Raw genomic sequence first — 27,499 nt, forward strand, 5'->3', positions numbered from 1 at the left:
TATATATATATATATATATATATATATATATATATATATATATATATATATATATATATATATATATATATATATATGCCCTTAAAAGGAGGGCATAAATGAAAAGGAGTCACAATCTTGTTCTTAGTTGATGTTATTTTGTGGGGGGAGAGGAATAACTTTTATTTTTTTTGGTTTGGGATTAAAAAGAGTTATCAATATTTCTTTTAAAAGCTTGTCTTTTAAGAGGAGGAGTAAAAGTTAGTGGAAGAATAGAGAACTCCACTCAAACAACCCTAATTCCCCTCCCTCCCCCACCACCCTTCATGCCCCACTTCCTCACCTTCAATCTACCTCATCACTTTTCTAATTCACACCAAAGCTATGTGAGTCTCATCACACTAAATATAATGTTTTATCATATTAAAAATAATAAATATTCGAGTTGCAATTAATAAAAATGTATTGTTGCAATTCATTATTTTTTTTAAAAAAAATAAATTGGAAAGATTTCAGTGTCTTCGTGTCAAAGAAGGATAATAAATGGGAGTATGGGACTTGAGAGGAGAATGGAAATTTTGGGGAAAAAAATCACTCATTTTTTCAATCATCACTTGATATGAGTATATCGGAATATTTATAATTGATATTTTCTATTTTTGATATGAAGTATCAAACTATTGAAATAAGAGGTGACTGGTAAATCAAAACTCCATGCAGTTCAATCGTTCCTCAAACAACACAACTATATATATAAAGATATCAACTATGGTGGATATATGTTGATCATGCTCCCTAGTTGTGTTAACATGTATATTATATGTTATGAAGTTTCGCTAGCTAGATTTATTTGGTTATTTTATATTTAAGAAGGATAGCCGAAGAATTTTCTTTGAATAATTATAAAGTAATACTCCCTATTATTATTGTAACTAGTGTTTTACCCGTGCGCTGCACGGAAAAAATTTTGTTATTATAAATTTAAATAATAAAATTTAAAAATACAAATATATTATAATGTACAATATAATAATATAGTTGAATTTTTGTATATTTGGTCAAGTATCTATTATCATAACATACAAAATTAAAATTTTGTATGATTAATGTAATCTCTAATCATATACATATTTATATAAATTTATAGAGAAAAATTTACATTATTAAATTGAATTATTCCTAATCTTATTTCATATATATTATAATTCTAACAATATGATTAGTAACTAAGAAATTATACTTAGAAATTAAAAAAATGTAAAATTTAAATTTTGTATATGTGATTGTGTAATACAGTGTATATACAAATAATATTTATTAATATGTATATATGTAAATTCTATAATATAATTTCTGTAATTATAATTTATATTGATATATTATAATTAAAATAATTAAATTTATAAACTGACAAATATAATTTTTATTTTGTATGATTAATATAATGCATAAATATATGTATGTATGCATTTTTATAAATTTAAATATTTATGAATACACATTTTGTTAATTTTATAATTTTATTTTTAATTATATTTTATATTAAATTAATTATAATTAAGAAAATTACATTTACAAATTAAAAGAATTTAATTTTTAAATCTATATAGATTAATGTAGTCCCTAACTATATTATATATTTAGACAAATTTTTAAATATTTTTGAATTTTTAATTAAGAATATGAGTTTAGACATAATTTAAAATAAATTTTTAATAAATATTCATTCTAGTAATTAACGTGTATAATTATGACAATAATCACAATTCCATAAAAAAAATGTATATATATTTTTATATTGTACAAAATACTATAAATATAATATGCCTACAAAAATTGATAAAAAGAGAAATTAATAATTTTTTTATTATATAGATATTGATAAATATTATATAGTTTTTTTTCCTTGCATGAAAAACCATTCTTATTTTAAAATTTTACATTGATATATGAGTTTTGTATCAAAATCTACTTTGGTGATATTTTAAACTTTGAGTAACACTTGTGTGAGACCGTCTCACGGGTCTCAATTCGTTAAACGGGCCAGATCTTTGATTAATAGGTCAGATCTTTGACCTTGTTAGTTAAAGATCCAACCCGTCTCACGGATTGAGACCATGAGACTGTCACACACAAGTTTTTTCCTTAAGCTTTTGTTTGTTATCATAAATAGTAATAGATGTCTAGAAACCATTTAGTTTTGTTTCTAAATATTTTTCAACCCGTAAATGTAGCACAATCAAAACATCTCTAGATCATTATTTAAATAATATGTCCACAATAGACTTTGTGGTTCAAGATTTGTAGATCTATGACATGTTTTTAACTAATTTATTTGAAAGTTTATTTCTTTTAGTTCTATTATCTCTTTTTCTTTTAGTTCGATTACCTATTGTTCTTGTCATGCATCTTGTGCTCAGATGACAATTACCTATTGTTCTTGTCATGCATCTTGTGCTCAGATGACATGTAGTGACTCTCCCGTATGGGAGGTCATGAGATTGAGCCTTGTATTCAAAAAAATAAATCTCTTATTCTTATTCGTTTTAAATTGATAGATCTCAAGATGATGCATCATTCTTAAATATGTGAACTCCAACAAACTTAATAAAATTATATTTAAATGTGAGACATTTACCCAATAACATTATATTTTTTTCAAACTCCGCAAATGTAAGTTAGTTCAATTAGTTCATTATTATGTTAGTTTTTCTTCAATTATGTTATTAACGTAATTTAATTTGTTTTGAGCTCATAATATTTAAATAATAACTATTATTTTAGATTTGTAAATTTTTATAATTTATGGTATTTTATAAAATTTGTTCACAGCATTTGAACTATAAAACTTTTAAATTAATGCAATAATACTTATATTTGTTATTAGTAGAGAGATAAAATCATAATAATGATATATTATACCTTTCACATTTTTAAACTTTGAAAACCAACATCATTTATGTAGGAAGAAATTTATATATAGTAATAATAATATTGTAGTTATTTTTAAAAGTTAGATGAAGTAAACAAATTGACATGCAACAATTTTTTTTGGTTGAACTTTTGACATGCAACAATGATTCTATATATATAATATATATATATATGAATCAAATTAAATTATTTTAATTTTAATAAATTTTAATTAAAATTCAAAAAATAAAACAAATAAAATTAAAAATATCTATAATACAAAAATATTAAATTGAATAGAAGATTTCAATTTTATCTTATTAGAATAAATTAAATTTGACATATCTATTTTGGAATACTACAATATACATCATATAGTAATTTGATTGTTGTAAATTTTTTTTTGTGTGAATATTATCATGAGAGAAATTTAATTATGTACATTAACATAATATATTAATATTTTTTGGAATACTATAATATACATCATATTGTAATTTGATTGTTGGAATTTTTATTGTTTTGAATATTATCATGAGAGGAATTTAATTACGTACATTAACATAATATAGTAATATTTTATTTAATACTATAATATACATCATATTGTAATTTTATTGTTGGAATTTTTATTTTGTTTGAATATTATGATGAGAGAAATTTAATTACGTACATTAACATAATATGGTAATATTTTTTTAACACTATAATATACACCATATAGTAATTTGATTGTTGGAATTTTTATTTTTTTTTGAATATTATCATGAGAGGAATTTTGTTATGTACATTAACATAATATAGTAATATTTTTTTAATACTATAATATACATCATATAGTAATTTGATTGTTTGAATTATTTTTTTTGAATATTATAATGAGAGGAATTTAGTTACGTACATTAACATAATATAGTAATATTTTTTAAATACTATAATATATATCATATAGTAATTTGATTGTTGAAATTTTCATTTTTTTAATATTATCATGAGAGGAATTTAATTACATACAATAACATAATATAGTAATATTTTTTTAATATTATAATATACATCATATAGTAATTTGATTGTTAGAATTTTTATTTTTTTTAATATTATCATGAGAGGAATTTAATTACGTACATTAACATAATATAATAATTTTTTTTGAATACTATAATATACATCATATAGTAATATATATATATATATATATATATATATATATATATATAATACGCAAGATTAAAATATTTTGAACAATAATTGAATTGCATGGTATAATAACTATAATTTTGTTTAATAATTATTATTTCCGTGTGACTATTTTGTTAATATATGTACATAAATAAGGAATCCATACAGGAATGGAATTGACTAAAATATTTCAAATTAATTTCCGTGTAAAATAAGGAATGGAATCATATTTTGAATATTTTGTCAATTTTAGCCATAAATAAGGAATGATAAGGAAGGCTAGAATTTATGATAAGTAATTATTATATAATATTATGTTGACCAATTTCAAAATTTTTGGACTAAAATGAGCGAGAAAGTTAGTACTTCTGTTTTAATATATATATAGATATATAGATATGTTTATAACTTTTGAAATAGAATATAATGTTGATTGAGCTAGGTGCATATATATATATATACATAGTGTATGCAATTTGTTCTTTCTTTTTCCCATGCCACTCTATATTCTGTTCTGGGTTCCATCATCATAAAATGTCAAAAGGGGTTGTGATGGCCAAGATTCCTAGGTCATTGGAAAAATATATGCAAATAAATAAAATATTTAATTTGATGCTCTCAATGCCACCAATTCAATATAATTCAAGTGGGAGAGAAATTCTTACAAGACATATACTACGAATAATTCTTCACATTCCTAGTATATATATAGAGTATATTTATGCATGTACTCTTCCCTCCCATTTGAGAGCTAGGAAATTGAAAAAATATGTCCGAAAGCGGTGGTTGAGTAGACATAGCATAAGTCTGGTACAAAAAAGTAACGAATTTGATTATTATTAACACCCTCTCAGTTGATCTTGTTGATCATTGCACAATTTCTTTATAGTGTGGTTTATCTCTCATATATGATTTTTGAGTATTACACATAACTACATAAGCGAGTATAACACATGAACAAAATTTACCCAGTGCATACCCTCAATAAATGAATGTGTTTCTTTCATCATTAAAAAATGAGAAAATATCCCTTCAAAAGTTTAGGTGTTTAAATATCTCTAGCATCATCCTCTTTTTAATTTATCGTTATCCCTCAATTTGAGAGTATAATTAAATAAAACATCTAGGAGAGTTGAAATTTATAACGATGAGATTTAAATAATTATTCAAGTTATTTTTACAATAAGTTCTATAATTCTTCCAATTAAAACGTATAAGAGGTCAAGAGAATTGAGAAAATCATTTTACACGTAATCAGCTATCAAATAATAACTAATTTACCAAGCATATTTCCACAATAAACTAATGCTATCAACTAGTAAAACTCACTAACCCAATCTGCTAACAGCTATTTATCAATCACCCAATAACTTATAAAATTGACATCTATACTCTCAATTATTTCTTGATTTTAAAAATCAACATCTTCAGGATCATAAAATTTGTTAAAATTGTAAGTATAATTGGGTATGAGAAATATAAATAGAAGTATACAATTTGGTATTAAGTTTCAATATGGGCATAAAAACAAGTTTATGTAGTCAAAGATTTAGTTCAATGAAATTTAAAGAATTAAGTTTTTTTTTTTAAAGGAAAAATATAAACAGGGTTGACAAAAGCAAAAAGATTGAGGGGGTGGGGGGTTATTGGTTTAATGATGTGCACGTGTGGGAGAAGTAATCAAATCGTGTGGTGGAAATTGATGATTAATAAAATCCCACCAGCTTTGACTCATCCATGCCTAAACATTTCTGTCTCATCATGGGACCCACTCCATTCATTGTTTTACACCACCTCAATTAATATCCGGGCCCCACTCTTTACCTTTTCTTTTTTATTTTGCAAAGTAATTCTGACCTTGTTGACTATTTTTGTCCTTGCTTTCATGTGATTTTCTGCAAAGTTAGAGGCCTATAATAGTAAATGTAGACCTCCAATCAGGATTTGAGTGGTTTTACTCAGATGATTAATGCTCTTACTGTTTTCACATAAATTTTGAGAATGAAAAATTATAGATTAATGTGTTTAAGTGGCATCCGGTGTCCCGGTTAATTACATTAGTACTCAAAAAAAAAAAAGATTAATGTGTTTACTGTTTTCACATAAATTTTGAGAATGTAAAAATTATGTGTTAAGTTATAGGTAAAATTATATATGAAATATCTAATTGTATCACTTACTATTTATAGTGTTAATATTACTTGATGTAACAATAAATAACATATATAACTGTGTAATATTTTTATAGAAAATTTATATTTTTAAATTGAGTTTTTAGGGGAATTGGGAGTTGAGTTGGTAAAGTTACAAAAGTCAACAGCAACGCTGCGCCGCTATACATTCACACACCTCAAATTAAAATTTCTTGTTTACACATTCATGGCTATGGCTATGGCCGCCAATAAAATGACCAACCATTCTCATTTTGCTGTGACACCTCCAGCTCTACCTTCTTAACCTCTCTCTCTTCAATTCTCTCGCACCCAACAACGTTTTTTCCTTTTCCCATCTCTCTATCTCTGCTTTCGCGCTCCACTTTCTCTCTCTCCTTTTTGCGGTACTGCTACAGTGAGTGAGTGAGTGAGGAGGAAAGTGGGGAGCTTTTTTCTTCGAGTCTTTTGGTAAATACCCATTGTAAAGAAGAGGGCTTTTTTAAATTGTTCCCAATTGAATCTCGTTGTAGAGAATGGGGAGTAAATGGAGGAAAGCGAAAGTGGCTCTGGGCTTGAATCTCTGCGCTAATGCTCCCAGAACTCGTCTGGATAATGAATTCGACGACGACGATGACCTGGAATCCATATCCTCCGGCGCCGCCTCCGTCAGGCACTCCGACGCCGCCCTGCTCTCTCCGCCCTCCAATGCCTTTAAGCTCTCTAAAAGCTTGAGCAGATCTTCCAAGGTTGTTTTTTTGCCCATTTCTTGCTTTTCAGTTTCTATATATTCATCATATGTGCTTACACCTTACTATACCTAAGTAAATAAATGTTCTTTTTTTGTTTTTGAGATTTAAAACACAGATTCTGAAATTGTTTTTCTTCCTCCCATATGTTTGTTTCAGTTGATTGATTGATTGGATTCACTGTTTATTGCAAAAAAAAAAAAAAAAAAAAGATTAGTTTTTCTTACATTGAAACCATGTGAGGGAGGATAGTTCTTCATTTTTCTTTTGCCTGACAACAACTATCAGAGTGTTTACACGAGTAATTAGATTGCCCATAGCCGATTGGCTCACACCTAGAAGACCAATAGGTTGCTTTGCTAAGAGTAGAACTTGGAACTTGTAACTTGTGGGTAGTTCTTCATATTGATCATTCAAGGGTGGGTAAAAAAGGTAGATTGAAGCTCTATGTTTTCATGAACCAAATCTGCATCCAGTTGAATTTTTTGGTATATTTAAGTCTAAAAGATTTTGAGAGGAATATAATTGCTACATGCTCTGGCCTGCATTTATGTTGATGTTGTTTTCAGTGTGGACATGTGTTAAAAATGAGATGGCCTTGGTCCAATTTTATGTTATTGACTTGTCAGATTTTGTTTGAGAAAGATTGATTTCGTGGAGACTAGGTTATGTATTTTGTTATCCTACTGGAACCTTCTGAATTAAATATCTTAAATTTGAGGCATCATTTTAATTCTTTTATTATTATTTTTTTGGGGTTTAAATACCATTGGCCTCCAAGTTGGTCGGCCAGTTAGTTTGGCTTGGTAACCATAAGGTTCCAAGTTCAACTAAGTTCAACTCCCAGTTTATTAGCAGAGCTATTCCCGAGTGTTCAATTGCTCATCTAGAATGTAGAATTTTTAGCACTTTCTAAATGGATTTGTTTGGGTTCAAATTTCAGAAGATGTGCTCGATATGTTTGGCCTCGATGAAGCCGGGAGGAGGCCATGCTATATTTACTGCTGAATGTTCGCATTCGTTTCATTTCCAATGTATTGCGTCGAATGTGAAACATGGAAACCAAGTTTGTCCAATATGCAGAGCAAAGTGGAAAGAAATTCCCTTGCAGTGTCCTAGTTTGGATCCTCCCCCTGGAAGGGCTAGAGTGAATCCTGTTGACTGGCCTCAAAATAACGCGCTGATGACAGTGCTCCGCCATGTACCTCCTCCTCGCCCAATCCCATTCCGAAATGTTGCACCACTGCTTCAGGCTCCAGAGCCAACCATCTTTGATGACGATGAATCTTTGGGTCATCAACTTGACTCATCTCAGAAACTAGCTGGCACATCAGATCCCAATCCTGCTGCTGATAGTGGAGAAAGCAGAATGAGTATGACGAAGATCAGCATGATCCCGGAAGTTCCAGCTGTTTCACGGTTCAATGCTTCAGATGACTTCACCGTCTTGGTCCATCTCAAAGCTCCCGCTTCTGATTCTGGGAAAATCCTGTGTAGAAATCAGCCTGATATGCCCCAGGCCCAGGTTATCCAAACGCCTCGTGCTCCCATTGACCTTGTCACGGTTCTTGATATAAGTGGCAGCATGGCAGGTACAAAGCTCGCTCTTCTAAAGCGAGCTATGAGTTTTGTGATACAGAACCTTGGTCCCAGTGACAGGCTTGCAGTCATTGCCTTTTCTTCAACAGCACGCCGTCTTTTCCCCCTTCGAAGGATGTCTGAAACAGGACGGCATGAGGCACTCCAAGCTGTCAACTCCTTGGTTGCAAATGGTGGAACAAATATTGCGGAAGGCTTGAGAAAGGGTGCCAAGATAATGGAAGACCGAAGGGAAAAGAACCCAGTTGCAAGTATAATATTGCTATCTGATGGTCAAGACACATATACAGTCAGTAGTTCTGGTGGCAATCAGCAGCAACCTAACTACCAGTTGCTTCTTCCTTCGTCAATGCATGGCGGAGAAGGTTCAAACTTTAAAATTCCAGTGCACACATTCGGGTTTGGTGCAGATCATGATGCTTCATCGATGCACTCAATTTCAGAGATTTCTGGAGGAACATTTTCCTTCATTGAGACAGAAGGCGTGATCCAGGATGCATTTGCTCAATGCATTGGAGGCCTTCTGAGTGTCGTTGTAAAGGAGCTCCAATTAAGTATTGACTGTGTCCATCCCGGAGTCTATCTAAGCTCGTTAAGAGCAGGCAGTTACCGTAGCCATATCATGTCTGATGGACGAAAAGGATCCATTGATGTTGGCGATCTATATGCTGATGAGGAAAGGGACTTTCTTGTTTCAATTAAAGTGCCTGCTGATTATTTGAGGAATGAAACTTCATTGTTGAAGGTGAGGTGTGTCTACAAGGATCCCTTAACAAAAGAAATGGTAAACCTTGAAAGTGAAGAACTTAGGATCAGTAGACCAGAAGAAGCAGGACAAACGAGTGTGTCGATAGAAGTTGACAGGCAGCAAAACAGGCTTCAAGCAGCCGAGGCAATGGCACAGGCACGGACTGCAGCTGAGAAAGGAGACCTGGTTGGTGCGACTTCTATCCTTGAAAATTCCCGGAAGGTGTTATCCCAATCAGTGTCAATCAAATGTCATGACCAACTGTGTCTTGCGCTCTACACAGAGCTCAGAGAAATGCAGGAGAGGATGGCAAACCGACACGTATATGAAGCATCAGGAAGAGCCTACATTTTGTCAGGCCTGAGCTCACATTCTTGGCAGAGAGCAACAGCACGGGGTGATTCTATAGATGGATCGAGCTTGGTTCAGGCATATCAAACTCCTTCAATGCTCGAGATGGTTACTCGCTCTCAGGCTACATTACTGGGCAGCCCTTCCTCTCAGAGGCCCATTCGCCCAGTTTGGCCCCTTGGGTCGCAACCAAGACCCAGGTAACATGGCCAGAAGATGAAGATTTCCTCTTTTTGTTTTATGTTGACTTTGGGTGGGGTAAACTGGAGATATGAGAAGTCAAGATTGTCAGTATATTTCATGTGATGGAATAAAAACAAGTAATGGATGTCAGTGAGGGGTGCAATATAATTTTGGGCAAATGGTATTTGAGAAGACCAAGGCTAGTTAGGTTCTTAGATCTTTCTATCTTCCTTGTGTTTTCCTAATTGTGTTATTATTGTGGGTGCTGTACATAGGGACACAACTTTTTATCTGTGGGAAAATGCAAGTATGCAACAAATGTTTGTTATTTTGCAATTTACCTTGGTGAAGTTTTAATGAATTTTCTATAGAATTATAGCTCAAAATCTTAATTTCATACTAACCTGGTTCCTGCTTTTCCATATCCAACAACAGTCTCTGCATTTGAAAATATAATGAGTAGAGAAAAGCATAGAAGACCATGAAAACAAAAGGATGAGAGAAAAAGCTATCTTTATGCAGGAATAAAGTAAAACAGCTACATTGACTTTGCATTTGGGGATGTAAAAGCCCCTTTTCCACTTTCACTAACAAAAGTTTTGGGTTTGCTCCTGCTTTTTAATTTTTTCTCTACCACTTGCCTTTTAAAAGGCTCAAGCACTTTGTCGCCTGAAAAAACACACCATTATCCCCATAACTGGACAATTCAAAATAATGGATGGTAATAATAGAAAGAGACAATGAAAAAAGAAGAAAAACAATGCACCCTGTACCCACTGGCCTTTCAATGATCTAGAAGGCTGCTCTTTGAAACTCAATAAAACGCCTTTCATTCAAACATGAAACATGTGTTCTGACTTTAGAAGATATAGCCCCTAATAGCAAAGGTACTTTTATTAACATTAAGTGCTTAAGTCATGTTTCAACAGCTCAAAAAGTGTATTCATAGCTAATCTTAAGTGTACTCGAGACTTGCTTGAAAGAATCTAGTAGACGAAATTTTGAGCCATTAATCAAAACTCAGCCTAGTATCAACTACAAGTAGATAAAGCCTACTACGCCTTCAGTGTTTGGTAAAAGGGTATTGTTAATGAACAGGAGAGCTGATGGCTTTGTAGCTTTGAAGGATGAATTTCCTTGGGCTGCACCTTTTGGCCATGGCCTCTGAAAAATGCTGTTTCATTTGCTCTCATTGGGCTTAGGAATCCTCTTGTATTCGTAAGTATTTATATCAACCTTTTCTTGCAGAGCCTGAAATATGCAAGGGAAATTACAGGACTAAAAAGGAGGAAAAAAAGTCAACATGTAAAATTCACAGTAAATTGGGGTATTGCTTATCTACTATCTGAACACAGACAAACATTCTACTCTGACTACTCTGCTTGAAAAAGAAATGCAAGATACCCTCCATTGCAATAGAAGCAACAACATTTTTCAGAACAAAAACTGGCTTCATTTGGTACTTTGCAATAACCTATGCACACACATATGGGTCAAAACTGTCATACCTTCAACTCATCCTCCAAATTTATCTTTTTGGGGTTATATGCATTGACAGGCCCTTCTTTCGAAAGTGCTTTTCTTGTCTCAATGATCTCCCACTCACGATCATCCTTCACTTTAGCAATATCCTTGCTGAACTACAACATTTCACAAGATTTAATCTTTAAATAAATGAAAAGTAAATAAAAGAGCAACTATGTAAGAATGTTTAAAATTGCTTTAAGGCAAATATCAATTACTCTGTACAAAATTATGGCACTTGAGAAAGGCAATTGTCAATGAAAAGCATAGACAATCAAAACAGTTGATCCCTTCCTTAATCTCCAAACAAGCTTTAAAATGATGGAAGAGCTACTTTCATTTTACCAAATGATGGAAGGATTCTGAAGACTTAAATATAAGTTTCCTTAGCACTGCAACCTAAAGGTTCAAAGTGACTTTGGATAAATCCATTCTGGAAAGGGATGTTTCCGTGTCCAGTATAGTTTAGTGAACTATATTTAGCTAGCAACTAAACAACAAACATAATTTGACATTTAATTAAATAAACATTTGAACCAACCTGCCTTGCAGAAGGTGGCCAAGGCCAAAAGACCCAAGCACCATTAGTGAGATCATAGGAAGTCCATATCTAGTGAATGGTGATTTCCTGCCCAACCTTTTGAATGAAGATGCTGAATTTTGAGATTTGTAAGTAGAGGAAGCAACATTGTCATCAACTTTTTTAGAAGGATCCATTGTTACTTGAGCCATTATCTAACTTTGGATGTCCTACATCACAATCTGAAAGTCAGCCATTCACAGCCCTCACAAGTAGGATGGTATTTATAAATAATGTATTCTTTTTTCTTCTTTTTTTTTTGAATTCTTAGTTCCACTTTTCAATCCGAATTCAGATCAACTTCATCAGAGGCTTTGCATGTTTATATATTAAACGAACAGTGTTTTCCTATTTAGTACAACACAAGGATGCCATTTTGGCAGCAACTGACCCTAACCACACTGCACAACACCCCATTGCATGCAGGAACTATTTCCACCACAGGCACTGAGTATTGGCAACTATTCTTCTTTTACATTTTCAGTTTTCCAGAGACAGTTGCCAGGTTCAGCATCACTGGATTTGGCAAAGCATACCTTTAAAAAAAATCATTTCTCTATTTATTGTATCCAGACAATATTCCATTAAACAATTTTTTTTTTGGGGAAAAAAAAAAAAAGTAAAGATGATTCCCATTAGGAGTGTAATTGAGCTTAGCCAAGCCCCAATAATCAAAGCTCAGCCGGATTCAAAAGTTGAAGTTCAAAACACAGCTCAGTTCAAGCTTCAAGCTATTCAAACTCGACTGAAATTTCTTATTCAATATTTTACACAACAAACTGTAACAACAAGCATTGTACAACCAAATATTATAGCAGAGTTCAACAAGCACAAACAGATGAATGCAACTAATACAAATCACACCAATTCAAATAAAACAATTTTAGTAAAGAAATTACACCATTATCATCCAATCAAACTTCATATTGAAATTAACAACCCCAAGTGAGTGGAATGTGTACCGCTAACTCAGCCTTTGATGTAGGTGTAATTTGCAGCCTACACTGGAGGTCAAATGGAAATGTAGCAATTTGCATCCATTAAAAAAATTTAAGATTAAAAAAAAAAATTAAACATATGAAAATAAAGAACGATGATGATGAAGAATAACCTCAATCACTCTACAAAAGTGCAACTAAAAATCAATAACTCAACACTCTTAGTTTAGATCAATCCATAAACAACAGAAAATTTCATCCAGAATGAAAGGGGGATAGGTGATAGGAATAATTAATACCGGCAAAGTTTCTCAATCCACAAGTTAACCATTTGGCCTGTGTACCAGGTTTCATTCATGTTTTAGGAATCTCATCAAATTTCCAAAGGAATCGGAGAAGTAACTATGTAAAATGCAAAGGAAATGTGTACATCAAATCGCCTAGAGAGAGAGAGAGTACCTTAGATGCGAAACGGCACCGTATTACAGCTCCTTGTTTCTATGTCTGCGCTTAGCAAATGGCGGCTATCTGATATTCTGATTAGATTAGAGGAGAAGAAATTTACAATTTAATAGATATTATATTTTGGTTCCCAATTTATGCTAAAATTGCGGTACGAGCCCTTATCTTTTTATGATTTGTATTTTGTAGTATTAACAGTGCAGACGTGCAGTGCACAAGACTTTTGGGTTGAGAATCGAGGCCCAATAGAGATGCAATTGTGCAAATGTGGGCCGGGCTGCTCTACACTAGGATACAGGCCTATATATATATTGTGGGGTTGTTATGCCGTGGACCCAGGTCCACCTTGCAAGGTGGACCTGGGTCTACATTCACATACACTATACTCTACATTCACAATTTGTAAACTTCACATTCACACATTATAGGATTATATGTCTAGTAATTATACTCTACATTCACATACACTATACTCTACATTCACAATTTGTAAACTCTACATTCACACATTCAAAACTCTATACTCGCAGGTCCTATACTCCGCATTCACAACTTGAAAACTCCACATTCACACATTAGAGTGCTACAAGTTGCTAGAACTTCTTAACTCTATTACAAATTCAGACATGCATAACTCTACATTCACGATTTCTATACTCCATATTCACAATTTGAAACCTCCACATTCACACATTTCTATGCAACTCTACATTCACACAATCATAAATCTACATTCACGATTTCTATACTCTACATTCACACTTTGAAACCTCTACATTCACTCATTTTTGGACAACTCTATATTCAGCAATATGCTTACTAATTTAAAAAAAAAAAAAAAAAAAAAAAAAAAAAGAGGACAAAAACGACGTAGTTTTGGACCCAGATCCATCTTGCAAGGTGGACCTGGGTCCACAGCATAATTTGCCTATATTGTGTAGCGGTTGTTAGAATTATATATTCACAATTTTAGAACTCTATATTTACAATTTTAGATTTCAATATACAAAATTACATTACTCAATATTCACAATTTTGTTATATAAATTCAAAATTGGTTTTAGTTCATCACTAGTGTTTTCGCCCGTGCGTTGCACGGGATGGATTTATTATAATATTTAAAGAATATTTGGATCAATATACAATTATATATATTATAACATCGAATATTATATAGCCCAATTGATGAAATTGATTGGATCGATTATGTTTTATGATGTTTTCCTTTGAATTAGAACAAATAATTGTCCAATTACCCGGGCGTGGATAAATTTTTTTTTATTATATATTGAGATAATAAAAATAAAGATGAAATTATAAAAAATTCTAATATTGAACGTGTACATTTATTTGATTATAAGATTAATACAAAAATATTACTCAATTAATTGAATAATATATAACTTGTTTGTCTAAAATTATCTTAAAAAGATCTATAAGTAATATAACTTATATAATTATATTATTACTAAAATAAATATGAGAAAATGAGAAATAAATTAATTGTAATTATTATAAAAATAAATTCAACGACCAATGCTTAACTTAATTATCATAATAATTATTAGGCAATTATTATTAGTCAATTACACTAATATATGTGTAATTATACTTTTATACTTTAAGTATATTCATTTTCCCCATATTGCATTTAGTTTTATCTTCCTCCTCCATATTTGAATGAATTAGTTTTGATTATTATAAAAATCTAACAACTCATGTTCAATTAATTTTTTTAAAGTTTAAATAACTTAGAGTTTTCAAAAGGAAAGTAATTAATTATTAAAGTTTTTAAATAATTTTCAGTCAATTAGTAATATCCTTTTCTTTTCCCGATAAATGATTTTACTTTTATTAATAGTGTTGATACGTGAGTATACATATTATCAATTTATAGATATTTGTTAATTTCTATTTTACATTTTCTTAACAAATAAGCTTTATTAATTATTTGACCAATAAAATATTTCATTAATAGACTACAAAAGTTTAGGCAGGGAATGAAGTAGGATGATTTTACTTTTATATATAGTATAGAATGTAGATTACGATCTTTTTATATTTTAAATCAATTAGTAATATCATTTTTCTCGAAATAATGGTCAAATAAATCACTGAACTACACACAAAACTGCAATTAGGCCATCGAACTCAAAAAGAATGCAATTGGATTCCTGAACTATATAAACTCATGCAATTAAGTACAAATTGACATGTTTTCAAAAAAAAAAAGAAGTCTAAATTGACCTGTTTACCTACAATTGTGATGACAGGGTGGTTACTAATTTTAAAATAAACTTTTTAAATAATTTTAATTAAAATAATTAAATAATAATAATAATAATAAAATTAAAAAAAAAACAGACGTCTCCGGCAGTTCTTCTGTTTTTTTTTTAAATTATTAGTGCCGATTGTTATGTGTAAATTAATATTAGGCAACTTTATATAGGAAAAATGAAAAGAATTACGTAGTAATATTTACCTTATTTTCGTTCCATTTTTAATTGATGATGTAGAATATTATTATTGAAATATTTCCGTTTCATTTTTAATTTCCGTTCCTTTTTAAGTTATCTTTAATATTGTTTATAATATGCCTTTATTATTTATGATATATAATGTTTTCCTTTTTTAATTAAATTGCAATGATATGACCATTTCCTTTTTCATTTTAGTTAATTATGGATATTTTTTTTATTTACAGTCAATTATTAATATTCATTTTCTTTTATATATTCAATCAATTAGTAACATCAGATTCATTTTTAGTCGATTTTTTTTTATTTTCAGTTAATTAGTCAATTAGAATAATAGATCAACTGGTATTTTTACCTAATTTCTGTTCTATTTTTAATTAATGATGTAGAATATTATTATTGAAATATTTTCATTCTATTTTTAATTTACCTTTACTATTGTTTAAAATTTAAAATATGCCTTTACTATTCTTATGTTTTTATATATAGTATAGATTAATATTATGCTAATTATGACATCCATGTATTATGAATAAGTATGGTAATTAAGGAGTATATATTATTATTAAAAAATAATGTATATTTTAATTTTGTTTAATTATNAATGCACCACTTTTTATAAAATGAAGAAATGGAATGATAAAACGAACAATTGGAATGAATAATTGAGGATTTATTCAAGTATAGTAACCACCATTTTTACCGAATTACATGAGCATCCGTAAATGGAGAAGATCAAGATTGCAAATTCTACAATATATAGATGAGCATCCGTAGATTGCTAGTTATTTTGCACAGTACAACTAAAAAGATGGATAGTTAAATAAGGTATTATCATTCAAAATCTTGTAATACAAAGTTACAATACAATGTTTTTCCATTAGAAATTACCAATCAAAGTAATGTGATTAAAATATAATATTATAGAAAACATTTGATTGTTCACTACAATCACTCTGAAAATTGTAATTTTACATACGTGATACGCCCATGGCAAAATTGGCCTAGCTACTTGAAACCTCATCATCAAAAATTAAAGCATATTGAGCTGTTAAAATCAAACTAAATCACAGAACTACAAAATACTCTATGGAATGCAGACTACACCATAAGGATCTCCAACATGCAGAATGAATCAACTAAAAATTAAATCATATCGCATACCATAACAATTCTACGCGTGTTAAAGTTCGATGTTCGACTTCGTAGAATTACAAATTATAGATCTCTAACTAATAGTGAAAGCACAGATATTGGTACGTTGTGAGAGAAGAGTCATTTCTCATCATTATATAGTGGAGGATAAACATAATATGGAAGATTTTTCAAAAGGAAAGTATAATTAATTTTAATTTTATGTAAATATAGATGATTGACATGTAAAAATTTTACTACAATATTATATAATTTTTCATTCTAATATAGTTAATTACATGTCAATTATATAGATATATATAGATATATAGATATAGATATAGATTATCATATCACTAATCACCCATCACCAATTAATTAATTAATATCAATATCAATATCAATCAATATAAATATAAATATTAATATATAACAATATTACCATATCACTAATCACCAATCACCAATTAATTATTCTTTTTTAAAATAATCACCAATTAATTAATTAATATTAGTATATATTAATATATTATATATTAATATATTAATATTAAGAATAATATCATATACCATATTATCAATTATCAATTATATATCACCAATCACCCATCACCCATTAATATGAACAATATTACCATATTATCATATTATCATTATCATATTACCATAATAATATTACAGGATGGATAATTAATAAAATAATAAAATAATAAATAAATAAAATAAATGATTTTACCAAAATACCCCTAAGTTTTGGGGGGAAAATTTGGGAGGAGGAAATTGTTTTTATATATAGTATAGATATAGATTCTTATGTGTTTTTCTTTTATGACTCATTTAATAACGCTCTACACGACTCAATGTTTCTCAAGCAAAGTGGGCGCCTCATAATGGTTGTAACGGATATCGATTGACTTCCATTTCATCGTTCTCTCTCCTATCCATCTCGAGACAACTTAACTTTTTAGTCTGACCCCGGTATCGACATTCTTGACATAACCTTTAAATTTCGTGAGTCAAAATTAATCTTTGAACTATATCTAATCCCTCACATCTATATCACACTACACGAAATTTAGTACACCAATATTAACCAAATTATCTAAATCATTGCAAGAATGCAAGGTGCCTGCACGGATATATTATTGAAAACGGGTACAACATACACCCACGTAACTATAATTAAATGACAATTATACATTTACAAAAAGCAATTAAGTAATAATTAATGTTACAATATTTTATGTGGATACCTTAATAATTAGGCTGCAATGATATGATGTATGGATTATATAAACATGGTTTAGCACACCTAAACACCTTTGTTTTCTTAAAAACCATTATCATAATAATAATCAATGACAGTGCAATTTGGCTTTTCTTCAAGCCTCATACTTGAGGGACATTATGTTTGTTGTTGTCTACGGTGTCACTATAATTTTGTCTTATGCTTTGCAACAATCTTCAATTCATATAAGACATCAAGAAAAAATCCAAATAATAATAATGTTGATTATTATAACATGCTTATTAGCTTTAACCTATATACTAAACAAACATATTCATTATGTCCTATTTGGTCTGCTCTGTTTACTATTCATTGGTCAAATCAAATATTTTTTCATTGTTTTTTTTTTATAGTAATTTTTTTTGGTATTTAATAGTATTTTTCTATTGTACTTTTTAATTTTTATATACTAATAATAAACTTAATATTATGAGAAATTAAATTTAAAATAACTCCATCAAGCCTCATTAACTGAATCAGCAAACAAAATGGGACAAAGAGATTGTTCAAAGTAAATGGATTATACGTGCACCTTGTATATAAATATGGTATTCAATGGAAGAGTAGGTTATTATTATTTTTTTACTTTCTTAACCTATTGAAGCACATGAATCAGTATTGCCTCCACTGAGGCTCAAACCCACCACCTCCCGTATAAAGGGAAGAGTAGGTTAGTAAGGAATGAATGTAAATAATATGGTTAGAATCAAGATATATATATCATGTGTGATTGATATGTAATAATTATACAATAACTATGTACAAGTAGCGCGGGTATGTAATTTTGAAACTCTGAAAGAAGAGCTCACAATTAACAAGAGATTTGTTGTTCGGAACACTTTTAATAAGAAAAGCATTAAACTGTTTCGTATTGACAAAGAAACAAAACATGTAAACTTTTTTTTTTTTTTTTTGAAATTATGTAAACGTAATCTATTGCATCTCAAAAAGTTTTTGTGTTTTCATTTATATACATTTATAATAAATGTCAAATAAAATGATAAGATTCAGGGGTTAAGTTAAAAAAAAAATTTATTTGGATTGATGGTTGATGTCATAGGACAATATTAATTATTGAGGACAAGTCGATAACACATAATGTTGTAAAAATTTCACCTATGCACTAGATGCGTCAACCTAGTGTATTACCTTAATCGGTGGTCTATGAGTCGGCCGTCTAAGCACCGCCTAGGCAGCTTAGGCGCCGATTATGTCGCCTAGTCAACCGATTAGCTATTGTTTTTTTTAAATGGGTTATTTTACTCAAAACAACATTATTTTGAGCGAAATAACCATAAATTGTTCAAATTCTAGATATTTGTTAGGTTAATATTTAATATTTTAGTATTAACTATTGATGTATTATATAATTTATAATTATTGGTCTTTGAAAAATTAAAAATACTTAAACAAATTTTAAAAAAATAAAAAATAAAATAAAAAAATACACAGACGCTTAGGCGCCTCCGAGCGCTTAGCGATTTTTTCAACCATGATAACATAATGACAAAATTGATATTTTATCTACAAAAAAAAAGTTTGATTCCCCTACAAAAATGATATAATATATATATATTTTCAATTTACTGCACTTGTCACATAAAAAATGAGTGCTTTTTTCTTTTGAATGACAATAAAAATCACCATCAATACATGAAAGTGTGTACTAGATAAACACTGTATTGTGACCTTGATTCGCAAATGACCGCAAATGAAGTAAATTCGTCTAAGTTCAACTTAAGTTGCTCATATCTGATTAGTTCAAATCAATAAGATGAATAGATCAATCTCATTGATCATTGTGTTTACCAAGTAAACACTTTAATCAACCAAAATGAGTATTTTTATAGGGTTATGTAACAAAAATGTATATATACCGGTCCAAAATGCCCTTTTGAAAATCAAATTTTGAGTGGCAGCATCTGGTCGGCAACGATTGCCCGTGTCTTAGTTTCTGTCTCCTCCTAACACACAAACTCTTCTGCTCCTTTTACCACTCCCACCTCTATATATTAATGTCTAAAGTTGATCTGTTCGATTTTTCTCTTCTGTAGATGTCTTGAAGGTAAGTAACTCCATTTCTCTCTTTTATTCTTGATGTTCCTGTTTGGTTTCTGTAGTTCAGTTGTAAATTCAAATAGTTTATTTGCTTAAGGGAAAGGAATTGTATATATGCTGTGTTTGTTTGTGTTTTTGTTTGTGTTTGTTGTGTTGTTGCCTTAATGCGCGTGATATGATTATACTTGCAGAGATTTTGACTCAGTGTTAAGGAAAAGATTTATGTTGTGGTAAAAAATTTGGGGAAAATGGTTAATGCCATGAATCCAGTGGACAATTTCATGAATGAAACTGAGAAATTATTGGACCCCCAGTTATGGCATGCCTGTGCAGGTGGGATAGTTGAAATGCCAGAGGTGAACTCTAAGATAATTTACTTTCCCCAGGGCCATGCTGAGCATTTTAAGAAGAGTGTGGATTTTGGCATGAGTGGAAGGATTCCACCCCTGATTCTGTCTAGGGTTTCAGCTGTGAAATATTTGGCTGATTCTGAGACTGATGAGGTTTATGCGAAAATTGGTTTAGTTCCGTTGGGAGGGAGTGGGGGACATGATGTTTATGATGATGGGGGATTTTTGGGGGTGGTTAAGTATAAGAGTGAAGAGAAACCGAATTCGTTTTCTAAGACATTGACGCAGTCTGATGCTAATAATGGAGGGGGTTTCTCGGTGCCAAGGTATTGCGCTGAGACCATTTTTCCACTGCTGGATTACTCGGATGATCCTCCGGTGCAGACCATCTTTGTTAAGGATGTTCATGGTGAGACTTGGCAGTTTAGGCATATTTATAGGGGGACGCCAAGGCGTCATCTTTTGACAACTGGGTGGAGTAATTTTGTGAACCGGAAGAAGCTCATTGCTGGGGATTTAGTTGTGTTTGTGAGAAAAGAAAACGGGGATATTCATGTTGGGATTCGGAGGGCTAGGAGGAGGATTGGTAGAGGACCCGAGGCTTGTTCTAGGTGGCAGACTGGAACTGGAAGTTATGTCGGTTCAATGAACCGGGTCTTTTCTGGAAACTTTAGTGAAGGTGATGAAAAGTTTGTACAAAATGATAGAACTGAAATCTCCGGTGTGGGCACGGGAGGAAGGAGTGATGTCCTAATTGAATCTGTGACTGAAGCCGCACTTCTTGCTGCTTCTGGCCAGCCATTTGAGGTTCTTTACTATCCCCTTGCATGCACTCCAGAATTTGTTGTTCGTGCCTCTACGGTGAGGGATGCAATGAGAATCAAGTGGTGTCTGGGTATGAGGGTTAAGATGCCATCTGAGACAGAAGACCCATCTCGAATTAGCTGGTTCATGGGAACAGTATCTTCTGTTGAGGCCGAAGATCCAATCAAATGGCCTGATTCTCCCTGGAACCTTCTTCAGGTTAAACACATCCTTGTTTCATCTCCCTCCTGCTAATGCCGATATAAAACGTACACAATCGATCCCTTCTCTTATAGGGAGTTTGCTTTAAAATCTGCCTTGAATTTATTGAACATAAACTCTCGATAAAATGTGCTATTCCAAATAAGTATTTATATCTGTTAAAATGTGCTATTCCAAATTAGTATTTATATGACTGTTAAAATATGCTAATATTTTGAGAATCAAAAGGCTACCCATAATGCAAGGCCCCTATTTCATTTACATTACTGTTTTCTGTAGTGCCATTAGAATCTGCTGGTGTAATTTAAAGTCCATTTGCATCTTGGGATAATCCTCTACCAAAAATACCAATATCTCCTTGCAGATTTGGTCCACCACATTATTTCTAATTTAGAATCTCCGAAATATGCCCGCATGGGTAGCTCAGTTGGTTCTCAGGTGGTAGATTGTAGGCAAGGACATAAGATCGAGACCTGACAGCCTCGGTGTAGGAGCTTGTGGGCACCGAGCAATGGTCTTCCCACCTAAGAGGCCTCTGAGTCACTGACTCACCGTGATTTACCCCTCCACCATCATGTCGGGATAGGGCGTGTGGGCCCTTGGGGCAAGGGAATTTTTCCTTTTTATGGGCTATAATCTCCGAAATAATATACTCCTCAAGAAAATTCTCTAGCTAACAGCCTAACAAACATGTAGACATGAATACTTCAGTTATATGTTATTAATTGGACTCAGAATTTTAGCCTCGTTCATGACCAGGTGGCATGGGATGAGCCAGATTTGCTTCAGAACACCAAGCGAGTTAGCCCATGGTTGGTTGAATTGGTGACTGATGTGTCCCCCGTTCTTCAACCTCATTTATCACCTCCAAGAAAGAAGTTGCGGCTTCCCCAACCTCTAGCCCTAGTCGGGCAACTTCCAGCACCGTCACTTTTCTGCAACCCCGTAATTCCTAGCAGCCTCTTGTCTTATGTATCAGACAATATTCCTACAGGTATTCAGGGAGCCAGGCATGCTCAATGTGGATTATCTTCAAAAGATCTCCACTTCAACAAAATGAACAGTGAGCTCTTCCCATTTGGATTCAGAGAGGTCGGGGGCACTATCCTACCTAATACACTTACAGGTAATGTAATGGCTAGTTCAGAAAATGAAGAGAATGTCTCTTGCCTCTTGACCAGTCCAAGTTTGAAGAAAAATAATGAAGAGAAAATTCCTGCATTTATGTTGTTTGGGAAACCAATTTTCACGGAGCAGCAGATGCCCAATAGCTGCTCTGGAGAAACAATCGGCAAAAGTTTATCTAATTCGAACCAAGAGAAGACTAAAAATATCTTAGATAGTCCAGGATCAGCAGTTCTTCAAAACGGCCCACTAGATAACTCTTCAGATGGAGTGTTTCCATTCTACAAAACGCAGAAATCTGAACCTGGATTTGGCACTGGACATTGCAAGGTGTTCATCGCGTCAGAGGACGTTGAGCAGACACTTGAGTCTTCCCTTTCCTCATTCAATGAACTGTACAAAAAGCTGGTCAACGTGTTTGGCATAGAAACAACAGAGATGTTTAACAGTGCGCTTTATCAGGATGCTACTGGTGCCGTTAAGCACACCAGAGACGAACCATTCAGGCAAATTTCGAGTTTCATCTTACTTTGACTTTCCTAATATATTCAAAACAGAACTGTAATGATCTAAATATTTACTAATATCTTGTTTTTCCATGCAGTGAGTTCATGAAGAGAGCTTGAAGGCTTACCGTTCTTAGGGATTCGAGCAGCGATAACATAGGGAGCTAGATAGAGATCTGCTGATCTTTGCCAAATGTACAGTGATTCGTAGTTGCAACTTCTTTCCATATCAGTATTTTTGTTTGCAACTTGCAAGGATTATGAATACTGGACCCAATTAATGCAAATTTGTGGATTGCATCTTCTCAGTAGCTGTTTGACTTGATCTGTTTGTCAGCAACCAACATCTGTCACTCTTGTGTCAATTTCTTGATCATATTCTACTCCCTATTGTTTGCTTTGCATTGTGAAATCACATATGCTCCCCTCCTAGTTAATACTTGCATATGCAATGTTAAAATTTTTATGTTATATCAATAGACATTTAGACAATACAATTTACATGCAGTACAAAAAGTTCATATATAGAAGTGTGAAAGTACAATTTTTACATATAGCAAAATGTTAATTTCTTATCAATTGTGGATTTGTGGGCCACTTATGAATTTGAGAAGAATCCTCTTCACATTTAATCTTGACAATTATTGTAACACTCTCTTATGGCAAATTATGCTATGTATCCGGTCTCATGTCATGTTCACAATTTTGGGAAACTGGGACAGAGGAGAAGCAAAAGTCTCGCATGAGCATTCAGATGAATGATACAATAACAGTCTGGGTAGAATCAAAGATTATTACATGGGCAGACACTAGACAGTAGTGTCTCAACCTCATTGTCATCAATCAATCAATCTGCTGTTATATATGCACCAAATTTAGCATCCTTCTCCAATTTTGCTACAGCAGAAACTTCGATCTTTGACGGCTGTGTTGGGGGAGCCTTCGTCTTTGGCGATGGTTTTAGCCAGACGAAACAGAAGATCCTTCCATCCAACAGATTTTCTTTTGGAATTGCTATCCTTCTTCAAATCTTTTCCTTTGACTTTAGTTGCCCTGTCAGCGGTGGTCTTTACCAAATTCTCTTCTGAGAGAGCTCCATGTTCATCAATGCTCATGGCCTCATTTTGCACGCCATCTGTTTGCTGTAATGCCAACACTAATTCAAGTTTTGTTAGCACATCAGCCATATCTGGTCGTTCATGTGGCTGTCTTTCCAGGCATTTTTCTGCAATTTCTGCCAACACCTTCAAACAAGTTTGAGAGATTTGCCCCGCCAGACTGCAGTCAACAATATCATTAACTTCTCCTTTTCTCATGGAGTCTATGGCCCAAGTGGCTAGATTGTGGTGCCTCTCAACAAGCCTCCTATCCAGTGCTGGCCTTCCGGTGAGCACTTCAAGCAGCACTACTCCAAAACCATACACGTCTGATTTCGTTGTCAATCTGTGAGTTAAGAAGTATTCAGGATCCAAGTAGCCATATGTTCCTTTGACATCAGTACTAACATGAGTAAACGACTCGTTTCCAGGCCCCATTTTGGACAAACCGAAGTCTGAAACCTTTGCCACCCAGCTCTCATCCAACAGAATGTTTGAGCTTTTTACATCACGATGTATGGCCTTATGCTGGGACTGGGAGGTGTGAAGGTAATGCAATCCCTGTGCAGCGCCTATTAGAATCTTGAGTCGTCGTTCCCAAGAGAGAGGATGGTTACCATTCCCCAATCTATCAAATTTGTGGAGATGATCTGCCAGAGTTCCTCGAGGCATGTACTCATAAACCAACACCCTCTCCTTACCTTCATTGCAGAAGCCAATTAGGGAGACAAGGTGTTCATTTCTGAGCTTTGATAGCATTTTTATCTCTGTCCAGAACTCCTTCTCTCCCTGCCTAGACTCTTCCTTCAAACGTTTAATTGCTACAGTAGTTGCTCCGCCATCAATACTGCCCCTGTATACTTTACCATATCCACCACTTCCAATGAGGAACTCAGGACTAAAATTGTTGGTGGATAGTTGGATCTCCTCAAACGAGAATTCACGACAAGCTTGGTCTGTGGAACATGATCTCGTGTTTCTCAGGGTGGAGTTAGTTTCAGAGAGACACCTTAGGTAATAGATGGCAATGTTCAATAAAGTGATTGCTAGTGTGAATGCAGTAGCAATTGCACTTTTTCTATCAAAAGAGATTTGCCTTTGGCGACGAGGCATCTCTGACGCTGAACTTTGTGTGCTGTGGGGGTCAGGATTTATTCCAGCAAGACAGTTGTCAGGATTACTTAGCTTGAATATTTCTAAGCCATTCAGAATGCCTTCAGTTCTTTTACTGCTCAACTCAGAGTTGGGCTGCAAACTTATAACTAGGTTTCCAGTACCTTTCATTTTATCTCCTTCCATCATGGCAATGTAGTCTCTGTACACTGCAATCCCACTTGCACCGCTCCATTTGATCACATCGGCATTATACTCAGCTATCTGATTATTTATAAGTATACTGAATTGCCTTTCACCTATTGCTGATATTCCAGGTTCAAATTCACAGAAATGGAGCCTGACTAGGTACCTGAATCCTAAATTTACTGGAATTATCCATGTGAGATTATGAACAATAAGCTGCTGCTTGCCTGGATTCAGTGATCTGGCTGTTTGGTAAACTTTGGGAGGTGCAACATGTCTCAGCATGTCTGCATACTCGATTGTAATGGTGGAATCAATTGAAGCAGCACCAACTCCATTAAAAAGGTAGCTTTTGTCATCTTTCCAGCCACGAAACATGCTAACATCTTCAACAGATGGAATTGACTGTCCCCCGACGTTTAATCTTTGAATCATCTGCATTGCTGTAGTAGTATCAATGTAGAATCTGTGGTTTTGGCCGACAACATGGGCACCCAGGTCCCCCTCTGGGGTGAAGTAAAGGCCAGTAGGCATGGAGACAATCTCAATGCCATTGACAAAAGCATAAACATCTTCTGAGGCCTTTGCTGCTCGAGATGGGATGAATGTTATAGTCAACGCTTGGCTTTCTTGTACATTTACACAGTATTCCTTGCTGACAAATTTGGCACCCAGAGAATCAGCAGTGAGGGAAGGGCTGAAATTGGTGAGGAGAGTATATGGACCAGCTTTGACAGTAAAAAGGTCTATGGACTTCTTGAAGCCGTTGTATGGCGCTGGGTTGAAGTGCAGGCGTATAAATTTTTGGCCGGGCTTGACTGAGAACCGGTAGCTGAACTCATGGTGAGAGGCCCGAGCTGTCTGATATGGAACCGGAGAGGCTTTTTGCTGGGCTCTAGATGCCCAGGATTTTCCAGTCAAGTGCAGCGATGAAGTAGAGGAGATGGTGTTGTCCCCAACCCAGACGCGTCCATGGAGCGCAGTTGGAGCGTCTGAAGAGCCACACGAAATGGCTACGTTCTCGATGCTAGAAGAAGTGGCAAAGATGATCAGACCATGGGATAAGGTAGAGAATGTAAGAACAAAAAGCAGAGGATGATGCATAGTGTTGCTAACAAGTTTTAGTTCCTACACTGATGGAAAATGGTGGAACAGAAGCAAGCTAAGGGACTTTCAAAGAAATTCCAATTTACCCTGCAACCATGGTCAAGTACTCAAGTTGGTGAGATAGTTGAATTTCCTCTTTGGAAAAGCTCGCAAGCTCTGCACAGGTAACTCAGTCCTATATGACAAATTGTAGACAAGAACGTAGAATCAAATCATAACACCTATCATGTGAGAGTTTCACTCTCAACACCTTGCTGCTAAAGATTTCGTCTTATGTGGAAAAAAAATTCCAATTTATAATTTGGCCTCATAGCTGGCACGCAATTAGTTGAAGTCAAGGAAATAAACGACCGGCATTTATAGTGATGTGGATACAACGGAATGGAACAAAACAAAAACAAAAGTTTGGTAGAGGCTTGTCAAAGCTGGATGAGAAAAGATTGGGAAGTTAAGGTGTGTGTTATATCTTTCGAGAACAAAATAAAGTGGCAAATACCCTTGTTAGGTTAGGTAAATATAAGCAGGTGAATTGGTGTAACCTTGAAGTTCCACCTGATGAAGTGCGCCAAACTTTGGAAGAAGACAAAATGAGTTGTTGTTGGATTAGGAATGCGATTGTGAGGGAACTTCATTAGGTTCTTGGGGCTCTTCTTAAAAAAAAAAAAAAAAAAAAA

At 33.1% G+C, this 27,499-nt stretch overlaps 4 protein-coding genes across 7 annotated transcripts; 2 read left to right on the top strand and 2 right to left on the bottom strand.

Moving 5' to 3' along the window:
• Positions 1–6,456: 6,456 nt before the first annotated feature.
• LOC116021917 (E3 ubiquitin-protein ligase WAV3-like) lies at positions 6,457–10,234 on the top strand. The gene is made up of 2 exons (XM_031262444.1): positions 6,457–6,973; positions 7,917–10,234. The coding sequence occupies exons 1-2, from the start codon at positions 6,761–6,763 to the stop codon at positions 9,873–9,875; spliced, it is 2,172 nt and encodes a 723-aa protein (XP_031118304.1). The 5' UTR covers positions 6,457–6,760; the 3' UTR covers positions 9,876–10,234.
• On the bottom strand, positions 7,991–13,434 carry LOC116021918 (cytochrome c oxidase assembly protein COX16 homolog, mitochondrial-like). 3 transcript variants are annotated; one of them, XM_031262445.1, is made up of 5 exons: positions 13,356–13,434; positions 11,920–12,128; positions 11,363–11,489; positions 10,259–11,105; positions 7,991–9,934 (listed from the first exon to the last, which is right to left on the bottom strand). In XM_031262445.1, the coding sequence occupies exons 2-4, from the start codon at positions 12,108–12,110 to the stop codon at positions 11,034–11,036; spliced, it is 390 nt and encodes a 129-aa protein (XP_031118305.1). In that variant the 5' UTR covers positions 12,111–12,128; positions 13,356–13,434; the 3' UTR covers positions 7,991–9,934; positions 10,259–11,033. The 3 variants fall into 3 exon arrangements, with proteins under 3 accessions (XP_031118305.1, XP_031118307.1, XP_031118306.1); XM_031262447.1 differs by lacking the exon at positions 13,356–13,434 and adding an exon at positions 13,196–13,324; XM_031262446.1 differs by lacking the exon at positions 13,356–13,434 and adding an exon at positions 12,921–12,957.
• A 6,751-nt stretch (positions 13,435–20,185) lies between these two features.
• Positions 20,186–23,645, top strand: LOC116022638 (auxin response factor 18-like). Its single transcript, XM_031263414.1, has 4 exons — positions 20,186–20,322; positions 20,507–21,688; positions 22,451–23,322; positions 23,421–23,645. Exons 2-4 carry the CDS (start codon positions 20,564–20,566, stop codon positions 23,440–23,442), a joined length of 2,019 nt encoding a protein of 672 aa, XP_031119274.1. The 5' UTR covers positions 20,186–20,322; positions 20,507–20,563; the 3' UTR covers positions 23,443–23,645.
• A 180-nt stretch (positions 23,646–23,825) lies between these two features.
• On the bottom strand, positions 23,826–27,037 carry LOC116022637 (receptor-like protein kinase FERONIA). 2 transcript variants are annotated; one of them, XM_031263413.1, is made up of 2 exons: positions 26,912–27,037; positions 23,826–26,745 (listed from the first exon to the last, which is right to left on the bottom strand). In XM_031263413.1, exons 1-2 carry the CDS (start codon positions 26,920–26,922, stop codon positions 24,198–24,200), a joined length of 2,559 nt encoding a protein of 852 aa, XP_031119273.1. In that variant the 5' UTR covers positions 26,923–27,037; the 3' UTR covers positions 23,826–24,197. The 2 variants fall into 2 exon arrangements, with proteins under 2 accessions (XP_031119273.1, XP_031119272.1); XM_031263412.1 differs by having other exon boundaries at positions 23,826–27,037.
• Between the last annotated feature and the right edge of the window lie 462 nt (positions 27,038–27,499).

Source organism: Ipomoea triloba, chromosome 6, assembly GCF_003576645.1.
Source record: "Ipomoea triloba cultivar NCNSP0323 chromosome 6, ASM357664v1".
NCBI classification, from domain to species: Eukaryota; Viridiplantae; Streptophyta; class Magnoliopsida; order Solanales; family Convolvulaceae; genus Ipomoea; species Ipomoea triloba.